General features: G+C 36.1%; 2 protein-coding genes across 8 annotated transcripts in view; both read right to left on the bottom strand.

The window, feature by feature from the left end:
- LOC124423412 overlaps nucleotides 1-1,229 on the bottom strand; it is a 3,091-nt gene extending 1,862 nt beyond the window's left edge. Inside the window, exon 1 of the mRNA XM_046961095.1 lies at nucleotides 363-1,229. Coding sequence (XP_046817051.1) covers nucleotides 363-716 — 354 coding nt within the window. The 5' untranslated portion in view covers nucleotides 717-1,229. The remainder of the gene's footprint in view (nucleotides 1-362) is intronic.
- A 2,990-nt stretch (nucleotides 1,230-4,219) lies between these two features.
- Nucleotides 4,220-11,475, bottom strand: part of LOC124423660 — a 28,981-nt gene continuing 21,725 nt past the window's right edge. For 5 of the 7 annotated variants that reach the window (XM_046961641.1, XM_046961642.1, XM_046961645.1 and 2 more), the window contains 3 exons: nucleotides 8,537-8,832; nucleotides 7,414-7,674; nucleotides 4,220-7,235 (listed from right to left, as the gene is read on the bottom strand). In XM_046961641.1, coding sequence (XP_046817597.1) covers nucleotides 6,795-7,235; nucleotides 7,414-7,674; nucleotides 8,537-8,832 — 998 coding nt within the window. In that variant the 3' untranslated portion in view covers nucleotides 4,220-6,794. Of the gene's footprint in view, nucleotides 7,236-7,413; nucleotides 7,675-8,536; nucleotides 8,833-8,910; nucleotides 9,049-9,598; nucleotides 9,649-11,475 lie in introns of those variants that run through there. The other 2 variants (XM_046961648.1, XM_046961646.1) reach the window with 2 other exon arrangements.

Genomic DNA, 11,475 nt, shown 5'->3' with positions numbered 1-11,475 from the left:
CGTAATTAAATTTCGGAAAGGACCGAATATGTAATATCATTAACATTAAATTCTATTCGTTGTTTTGTAAATATTACGCGTTAAGATCGTCTATGATCGATAAGAAATATGCATATTAGTTTTATGTTTAATTAATGCTTTAATTCGTCGTATTATATACGAATTGATCGATATTTTCAAAGCGAATGATTTGTTTCGTAGGATAGTTGCCGATCGATCCAAAGTTCGTCGAATTTTTCCCAAGAGAAAATGTAATCTATTTTTATTATAACGTTTAGAAATTAACATATATGTATATATATATATATATATGTATATATATATATATATATATATATATATAAAATAATGTCCTTTCTTACCATCTGTTGACTGCTCTTAGCGAGTTTCCGGATATGATTGGAATCCTTCTTTCCGGGTACCCAATTTGGAATGTATTGATGCTCATGAACGCCGATCCTAACGCGGTCGTAAAGATACTCGTAATCACGATTGAGATAATCCTGAAGCATTAGCTGATGCTGCAATTTCAAATCGCTCAAGATCGAGTCTAATTCCTGCTGTGAATCCTCGTAAGAATCTTGTTCGATAACCTCGCCGCATGGCAAGTGCCAAGGAGGAGGAGCCGTCAAAGATCTGACGTTTCTATTCGGTGCTGCAACGGCAACAGCGAGAAGAGTTAAGAAAATCCATTTCGTTCTCATTTCGTTACTCATCGTTGTTGTCCTCTTCTTTTCTTTTTATCACAATTGACACGATTTATATCTTCTTCTTATATGTATATATATATATATGTCTATATATATATATATATATATGTATATACTATCTTAGGAATTAAATCACACTATTATTTTGTCTTATCACAATATTCGATTTATTATATCGTGTTCCCTTCGATAGATATAAGATTTCGATGATTCGATCAGATCCGAAAGAAATACGTTTTATTTATTTTTTCTTTTTTTCTTTTTTTCCTTTTTTTTTTTTTTCTTTTTTTTTTTTTAATCGTCACAGAAAGAAGATATTACTTTTTTCTCAAAGAAATTTCTTTTCTAGAAATATTTTCGGAAGGGACGAAGAAATATTTCCTATACCGTTCGACTTCCCAACTCGACTCAATGTTCCCGATTGGCGTGAGATCTTCAACTGAGATTGTCAAACCCTCCTCCTTACTCCTTATATATGGGATTGTGTAAACAATCGAACATACGTACGCACGTTTGACGTCTCGTGCGGCCCAACGGCCGCTCGGCAGGGTGGCCGTAAAGCTATTGTCCATAGTTTTTCGCCGATATACGCGCGAGACGTTGAAAATCCCGAGATAATCGAAACGAAAATTCTACGAAGTATAGGATCGTTTAGAAGGATCCTGACTTACTTAATACGATCGATACAAGGATGAATGAGACTATGTTGCGCGATGATTTTCGTTCAATTTCGTTAACCGATTAACAAATTATAATTGTGATATTATTCGTTGTAACTTAACAATAATTAAATTCTTTTAACAATAAAGATAACATTTCTTAGCGTATGATCTATGATCTATGTAGGTTCTAATCGACGTGTAAAAAGAAAAGAAGAGAAAAGAAAAGGGGAAAAAACATATGTTACAACGTGATACTTAATCTTAAACTTGGAATTTTTTTTCTTTTTATCCTTTCTCTTCTTCGATCTTTCCAACGTTGTAATTTAGAAGAGAGAGAGAGAGAGAGAGAGAGAGAGAGAGAGAGATAACGCGCTTTCAGACACGAAGAGAGGTCAGTTTACTCTCCTTTCCGGCATTCCTTTCGCGGAAGATGGTACAAAAGTATATGGAGTTATCCAAATTTATCCGAATGACGTGTTAACATTGGCGCTTAGTAATTCAATAACTTTTCGTGGATTTCGCCCACGTGTTATAGACATATCGATTTTCTTCGAACCCATCGGTCGACATATCGAGTCACTGGATTTTACTCTCCGTTCATTCGCAACAATCAAGTATACAATGAAATTGTAAAAAATCTTTTGGTTTAGGCATTACACAGACGCAAATATAGCGATTTGTTTGCAATATGATTCAAATGGGAAAGCCATCGAAGAATTTATTAAACCGTCGATATGATTTATTAGGACCAACAAAATGATCGAGAATCGTATCTCGAAAGATTAGAAAACAAAAGAAAAGAAAATAATATTATATACAGTAGATTATGAAATCTATGTTTAATGGGGTAAATGGGTTAAGTATTGTCTTTTCTCGGATTCTTCTCATTGATGGAATCTCCAGCGTGTAATTAATATAATTCTTGAAGGATGACATTAATAAAATGAATAAATCGATAATCTGATAAATACAGAAGTACGGTCATTGTCTCGTTAAAAATTAGCAAATATCAAGGAAGGTGTGGTACCAGGATGGAAAGGAAATGACGTGATATATCGTATCTTAGATATGTACGTAATATTGTTATTTTTCTTTTGTCTAAAGGAATTAAAAATGTTGATATATTAATGTTGCATTAAATCCATGGATTTATCCGTATTAAGGAATGTACGGTTGGAACATTTGCGTGGATTTAACGCGAAATCCGTACCGAAGACCTGACGTCAAGTAGTCAATAATTTTACAAGGGAAAGAGCTGCTCTCGGTAAGCGACAAAAAATTGTGAATGAAGCTCGACGTAACACGATCGTACGTCGTCGACGGCGTTGATCGAACGCGCGTAGACACTTCGTAGGACACGAGCCATATAAGGCGATACTATAATTAGATTCTCCTGCAGATTCAACGAACTAAGATTAGATTCTCTCACGCTGGATTAGCACAATAATGGAGTATATGAAAGAGAGAGAGAGAGAGAGAGAGAGAGAGAGAGAGAGAGAACGAGGGAAAACACACGATCTTTCTTATTATTCCACGTACTTGTAATTATTTATCAGGGTCAAAGAGAAATAAACTATCGTTATTAGTAAAATTTATATGTTCACTATATTTTCGCGATCATAATGTAATTTCGCGTGACTGATCGAGAATGACTGACTGGTTGGCTATCTGACTGACTCGCCGACTGGATTGTTGGTTGGATGATTCTGATGTTTGGGTGCATACAACGATGCGTCGATATCCTTTATTGGCGATTCGTAATGTGCTACGAGAAAGGTTTGACGACTTACCGATAGATAAGGAATGCGATAAAAAGAGTAAGGAATAAATTGGGAGCGGTGTATCTTTATCGCGTTATCTGATCTTGATCTTTGCAGGAAGTGTATCTTCCGTTTAAAAAAAAAAAAAAAATATATATATATAAAAAAAAAAAAAAAATAAAGAAAGAAAGAAAGAAAAAGGGGAATGGATTAAAAAAGTTTTGCAATATTTGTCGGACAAAATATTTTCTACGCCTTGACTTATAAATTATCAAATTGTTTTTGTAAAACGTGATTCTTGCAAAAATGTTGTTACTGTAATCAAGGTATCAGACATCGTAGTAATATTAATGATTACTTCTTTTAACAACATGCACTCCTATTACTATTTCGGTACTCTTGTAAACGGTTTTCGAATCGATAGTCATTTTCGATACGATCGAAAATAACAGATACCAAGCTGACAATTGAATAACAAAATTCACAAAAATGCTCATTAACTTTTAATTTGACGTTATGCCTAAACTTAAGTATCCTGAGATGCTTACACTCTTCTTATCGTAGGTAACGGGGGATTATTATTTCAATAAGAGGAAGAAAAAAAGAAAAATGAAATATGAAAAAAAAAAAAAAGAAAAGAAAAGAAAAGAACATTTCGTACTTAATGCATATCGGCCAAATATGTATATACATTGCATTATTATACTTGCCAGACTTGACGCATTATTTTCACGCGCGAACGCTTTACGCGACCTTATTGCGACATCTCGGCCATGCGACGCCGACAACTCGGATTAAACTTACATGTTTTGGCCAGACATTCGTTGTTGATAACGTACGACTCGCAAGCAACGCGATTCATGCTTTCCGCGTACTTTCGATTAAAATCGAAATCGAATTGCAGTATCATTGAAACGCTTCAAAAAAAGAAAAAAAAAAAAACGAAAGGAAGGTTAACGAATGGTGGCCAGAGAGGAGGGAGGGTTGCGGTTGAGAGGCAAGGGAGGAAGGAAAAAAAAATTACATTTGTGCCGTACTACGGTACAAAAACATCGAATTTATTCGAGACGATTATACGCAAGTAAAAGGAAAAAAAATGACAAATAAATAATATATGCGATGGTAACGTGATATAATAAATAGATCAGAAACGTTATGTAAGTATGCTTGTACGTCGAATAAATATATATATATACATATACACACATATATATATATATATATATATATATATATATATACATATATAATACGTATACTCGATATAATGCAATGGAGAAAAATAATAACTAAGAGAAAGAAAAAGAAAAAAAAAAAAAGAAAAGAAAAAAGAGACAGAAAAATTAATATATGACGGCGAGCGTGAAAATTCGCAAAATACCTATGCAGATCGCACTTTCGTCATTGTCGTTTCTTTTTTTTTTTTTTGCTTTTTTTTTTTGTTTTTTTTTATTTTGTTTTTTTTTTCATTTTTTTTTATTGTTTTTTTGTTGTTTTTTTTTTTTTTTTATTTATTTATTTATTTATTAATACGAAAAATACTTTCTAAAATTGTTGAGCGGCGTGTGCGCTGTTTTACTCGATCCTAAAACTTGCCTTTACACGCTACTACAAGTTACAAATACAAAGAAAAATAGATAAAATGAAAGACGAAGAAAGCGAGAGATAGAGAGAGAGAGAACGAGAGAGAAAGAAAGGGGGAGAGAGAGAGAGAGAGAGAGAGAGAGAGAGAAAGAGAGAGATTGAGATAAAGTAGAAATTAAAAATATACCGAGTGTTATATTATTCACTTCGGCGTCCAGGTAAAAGGGTAGATACGTATACAAAAAGCTCCGCAGAATTCTCCGCTGAGAAGTTCTGCTTTTTCTCGAGAAACAAAAATTTCGACTCGAGAATACTATTTATCACCTACTACAAAGATTATTATTTTAAAAATACGAGAAAAAGAGAGAAAGAGAAAAAGAGAGAGAGAGAGAGAGAGAGAGAGAGAGAAAGAGAGAGAGAGAGAGATAGAGAGAAAGATAGAGAGATATAAAGTACACGAGAAAGAGATAAAGTTGTCATGTTCGCGGAGAAGAAAGAGATTCTATTGTGAAGACGAGAAAATAGTAGAAAAAGATAGATAAAGAGGAAAATAGTCTAACGGTTTTAAGTACGTATGGTACGCGTTCGACTATATATATATATATATATATATATATATATATATATATATATATATATATATATATATATATATACGATGATACTTATATACATGCACCTATGTATAAAACGTAGGAACTCTGTACGGTCCGCGTACGCTCGGGATATCACAGCTAAACATCAAGCTTTCGCCCGCAGACGTTAAAGCTACAATAAATAAAGTTTGTTTGTTTGTTTGTTTTTTTCTTTTCTTTTTTTTTCTTTTTTTTTTCCTTTCTTTCTTTCTTTCTTTCTTTCTTTCTTTCTTTCTTTCTTTTTCTCATAAATCGTGGTATAATAATCGAGCGATTATTTTCACTTGTCCTTTATCTAACGCGAGAGAACGATGCGTTTTGATTTTTTGACGAACTTTTAAGATTTATCTTAAAGAGACTACGGACGATTGGTCTCTTTTTGTGTTTTACACTTTTTTTCCTTTTGTTTTTCTTCTTCTTCTTCTTCTTCTTCTTCTTCCTTTTTTTTTCTTTTTAATTCCTTTTCTTCCTCTTCTTCTTCTTCTTCTTCTTCTCCTCCTTCTTCCTGTATTTTTTTCTCTTCATCTTCTTATCTTCTTAAAACGCATCCCTCCTCGGTCTCCCGCGTTTCGACGAGTGTTCCTAAACGTGCGCGCTCTCTCATAATTATTTGTAGAAAAACAAACAAAAAAAAGAAAAAAAAAAAAGAAAACGAAAAGAAGAAGAAAAAAAAAAGGAAAGAAGAAGAAAAGTACGTATGGCTACGTGATTTTCAGGTGCATGCCTCCTCGACGCTATATTCTCCGATCGATCGAGCTAATCGCCTTCTACTACATATAGCGTCGATCGATAAGTCTCTCTGTGCATCAACGTTATTATTAACCGCTATTATTAGTTATTACGCGTTATTAGATATAATACTGTTTCGAAGTAAATCTCTTAATACTGGTCCCCTAGTGAAAATTACGGCTGGACCGCCAACCGAACGTATATATGTACGTATGTATGTATGTATGTATGTATGTATGTATGTATGTATGTATGTATGTAGATAAATTTATCATAATGTAAAATAAAAGAGGAAAAATATTTTCTTTTGAATAATTCGATCGTATTTGAGTTTCTATATTAAATGTCATCTCTTTCTGTCGATCGAGAATGAAGCATTAAAGCTTAAAACGTAAAGAAAATTAATGATCGTGGCGATGCAATAAATAGAAGAACATATGCAAATGATGTCAATGTGTGTGTCCGTGCGTGTGCGTTTGTAAGTACGCGCGCGCGCGTGCGTGTGCGTGTGCGTGTGTATGTATATTTGTGTCTTCTGGCGGGAGGATAAACGTCTTTTTTGCGAGTGTTCGACATCGAAAGATTAATTAGTCTATAGTTTAAAAATTGAAAAGGGGAGAAAAATATTGAAAAAAAAAAAAGAAATAAAAATGAAGGTGAAAGAAAATTGGATAAGGACGAGTAAGATCACTCGAGATCATGGACTTTCGCTGACTACACTGGTCTCGCCTGTTTCTTTCTCGTCAGTCTTTTCCTTGGGAATACTTTTGGTCCTCGTGTCAAAGGTTGCGTTTGATTCGAGCCCAATGGATGTTTCCTATTGACTCGTTCTTTCTTGATCTTCGGTATTCTCTTCCCTTTAGTACCCATTCCAGTTTTTGGGCCCTTCTTATTGTTCTTCGGTCGTAAGATAAGCGGTTTTATCGTGTTAGGATCGCAGGTACCAGGTCCAGTCGCAGTGGCATTACGAAAGGCACGCGTCCAATCATTCAGAAAGGTTTGATATAATCTTAAAACGCCCCAATCTTGAATGAGCATGAGCGTCAGATCACCTTCCTTGGCCCAGTTACGACTTTCCGTGACGATGACCGCCTTGTGAGCGGTTGGTAATTGCAGTCCTAGATTCAGGATCGCTGTTTCTACTTCGCAAAGCATCTAAGTATCGAAACAAAATTGTATTATTAGAATATAATTAATTGAAATATAATTGACCAATAGAGATGTTTGTTGTTTTGGATAGAAAAAGAAGAAAAAAAAAAAAAGAAAAGAAAGACAAAAAGATAGAGAGAAAAGGAAGAAAGAAAAGAAAAGAAAAAATATTCGTATTACTTACTCGAAGAATTTCGATTTGCATGGCATCGATAATCTCGTTTCGCCTGTTCATCGTAAGATCGACGTTGATATTCGACTTTAGTCGGAACGCTCTAAGATGGTGGAACGTGATGGCGAACCTTTGAAGGGCGTCGTGAAGACGTGGAAGTGCACGCTCCGCCTTCTTACCCTTCTCGAGGCACCAGAGCTCCCTATGGTACCACTCAAGCTGCTTCTCCGGAAGCCAGTTCATTCTGTACTGCTCCTTCAGCACTTTGTACACCTGCGAACGAAAGACGAGATGCCGACTGTTTAGTCTTGACGATCGTTTCGAGGAAGATCGTCGTCGTTTATTCGATTAGTGGTAGTAGGTAACGAGAGACTAAAAAAAAAAAAAGAAAAAGGAGGAAGAAGAAGAAGTCGAAAAAGAAAAGAAAAGAAAAATTGCAAGCTCGAAAGAAATTTGAAAGAAATATCGAATTCCGATGTTCGATTAGATCTCGCGCGAGGAAATTCTTTCGCGCGAGGAAAGGAAACCTTTCGATCGATAAAATTTATTCGTCCGATAATAGAAAAAAAAAAAAAGAAAAAAGAAAAAAAAAGAAAAGAAAAGAAAACATATTTGTGACTTAACATGATTTCTTTTATTACGTTAGATTATCTTACGGGTTTTAACGGAGATCAGAAATTTCTCGGCATTAGAGAGAAAGAGAAAGAAAAAGAGAGAGTTGAGCATTTTATTTCATATGTATGAGAAACGAGTACGCTTGTACGCGATACCTATGGCAGACTGTGCCATTCATTAGACTTTGCATCTAAACGATCTCGTAAGAGAGTCACCGAGAAAATCGAGTCTGCTTTTCGCGACGCGACACGCGTAACGAATGTAAATCGTCGTTGCACTCGGAAAGTAGGACTTTGCGGCATTGTGCCGCACGTGCGGACTTCCCCGGCCGTAGCTTTGAGACCGCCCACGCGATCTTAACCCCGTGCTCTCTCGATGATTAATTACAAGCCGTGGTATTCGTCAGAAGGTAACAGTTAATTGGACGATCTCAGTCGAAATAAATTATTCCAATAGTTCTAATTAATTAAATTAGGTAGAGCACGTACGTAATTCGTAGATCTAGACTTTTAACACTTACCTTTGAATAGATCTCATGAATATCCTTGAGATCCTTCCTAAAATGATTCTGAGCGACCCTAAGCTGGGTTCGTACCCTTTTTAACGCTCTATGAACGCTATGACGTTGGGGCATTTTTTTCAGAGCTGCAGCAACCGGCGTACCGCATGGTTGCAGCCAAGGCTCCATATTACTGTTGGATTCCGAGATGGCGGTATGGAGACCGTAGCTGGTCGGTACTCCGGAAACCGTCCCGCTCAGCCCGGAACTCAGGAAGAAAGCGAGGCTCGTCAGAGTAGCCGTCTGTGCCACCGAATCTGCAATCGTAAGAGATTTCTACGTCAAGACTAATTATCATATATACGTTATACTGTAGATTTTAAATGTCATATTACACCTATACGATCCTTCGCACTCCAATTATTACGTAGAAACGTACATATGCCTGACAGTAGTTTCCTACCATTTCGTTCTTCGAGATATACGATCGAACTCGCTGACAAGTTACGCCGATTTACATAATTTCTCGGATCGTTGATCGATCGTACGACGACGATTAACACGTCGACTGTCAGCATTTGACACGTTTAAGTGTGAACGGTCAGAATTTTTTTTTTATTTTCAATAGGAAAATGTCGAACGTTCGAAAGTGCATGATCGATTATTATACCGGATATACCTGATATTATCCACATAGATAAATCAACTATGACGGAAAAGGACAAAGATGGAAAGAATTTTTTCTTATTCTTCGTTATTTAATTCTTCAATAAAAATATCTTTAATAATATCAATTCATAATATCAATTGATAATTTAATAATATCAATTGAAATGACTATATCGTAAAAGAAAAAGAAGGAAGAAAGAAAGAAACTACACGTTATCCGTAAGTAGATATGTAAAAGGCGTTTTGAACTAAACGGAAAGACGACTAAGAGATGGAGAAGTAAAAGAAGAAGAAGAAGAAGAAGAAGAAGAAGACGAAGAAGAAGACGAAGGAGAGAAGGGTAGGAGGTACTTCCGACTTTCACGGCGTGCGTGCCTACACTGGCAGGCACACACCAACCACGTAGGTACCTACCATCGCACCTACGCGCCAATTTAACAGCGACCAATCGTCGCCCCCGCAGTAGGAAATGGGTTGCAAATCGGAGAATCACAATTTATTGCGCAATTAAACGTCTTGCCTTACGACTTCCCTCGCGATTTCGCGTCGCCTTACCCCTTAGGGTATCTCGTCGGAGCCCTTTGCTCCCTTAACGATTCTTTTGCTTCGTTATCCTCCATGAAAGATGCCCCAAGCGAAAGAAGAACTCATACGTCCTTCTCTTGGCTGTCTACTTTCTCTCTTTAGATCCTCCCTCGTCTCTCCTCCCCCCCCCCTCTCAATCCCTATCTCTTCACTTTCAAATTTGTCTTACGTTTCTTTTTTTTTCTGTTTTTCTCTTTACAAAGTTAAAACGGAAGGTCGAAAAATTATATCGTAAATTTTTCAAATACAATAAAACTTGTATAGAATATAATGTACTTGTATTCAAGATAAAAGTTTTACTGAAGTGTCGCTGATAATCCTCAATATGTTCAGTGACAGATCGAGACCCCACTATAAGCCACACGTACTTATGTCGAATGATTTCTAGCTAAACAATGACATAGCTTATTACTAATCGTCAACACGTAGGAATTCGATTTATATGTGTGTATGCGTGTATATGTAAAGGAGAAAGAGAGAGAGAGAGAGAGAGAGAGATTACAGTCGATCGAATAATCGACCATTCGATTGAATCGACGATGAGTCGATAAGCGAGACTCGCGACGATACTTCCTACCTTATCCTATCTCTCTCATGAAAAAGAAAGATAGATAGATAGATAGATAGATAGATAGAGAGAGAGAGAGAGAGAGAAAGAGAGAGAGAGAGAGAAAGATAGAGAAAGGAAGGCCGACTGGAAGAGACCGCCTTGGTAATTAACAAACGTTAATTGGTTGACCGCGTATGCGAGTAATGCGTGTTAATTCTTGATCGTATAGGCACAAAACGAACTCGATGCGATTCGATACGATCACTGCGTGTTTTTCGCACGTTGGTCACGCGCGAACGAGCACGCGTCTCTCGTTAGACGATTCTAGTGGAGGAAAATGTTAGAGAGTTCCCAATCCCACTCCATCCCTCTTATCGATTATAAACTTTCAAATTCTCCTACGTCGTGTTATTATTAGAAAAAAAAAAAAAAAAAAAAAAAAAAAAAAAGAAAAGAAAAAAAAATGTATTGTATCGTATTATGATTTAAATAACAAAAATGAGATTAGTTGGAAAGAAAAGGAGAAGAGAAAGAAAAAAAAAACGCGAGAGAACGACCACGTTACCTTTTTTCTTCATACATAAAAATATATATATATATATATATATATAATTTTTCTCCTTTTATCTGAACATTTTATCTTCCACTTCGCTGGTGGCTGCATCGATCTTTCTTAGATAGTCGTGCAACAGCCTCGTCGGTATATCCTCCTACCTCGCAATAACTCACGATTCGATTAAGCCGATCTCAGGAGCAAATCCTTAAGGGAAGCCGGTCGTTTCACACGGGTGTATCTTATCGAAACCTCACGCCTTCTCTTCCTTTTTCCATCGCTTTCAGATGTCGGATTGTACTCCATTGTCGCGTTTTGTATTATACATCTGTATATACGTAAGTATATATGTACGTACACATATACAGATATATTTCGTATATATATATATATATATTTATAAATATGTATATACATGCGATATACTCACACAAACGGAACACAAAATGATACACATTGTAAACTAGTACGGGGACACTAGCGTGGGCGTGTACGCAAGCAGTGAGGCGAGCAGCAAAGGTGCTCTCTATATCGTATGCACGCTCGATCTCGACTGTATCAATTTACATTGCCGCTACCCCACTCGTGTAGCTCCCTCAGATA

This window comes from Vespa crabro, chromosome 4, assembly GCF_910589235.1.
Source record: "Vespa crabro chromosome 4, iyVesCrab1.2, whole genome shotgun sequence".
NCBI classification, from domain to species: domain Eukaryota; kingdom Metazoa; phylum Arthropoda; class Insecta; order Hymenoptera; family Vespidae; genus Vespa; species Vespa crabro.
Note: the sequence above shows the minus strand (reverse complement) of the source record. Positions and strands in the feature narration are given on the sequence as shown.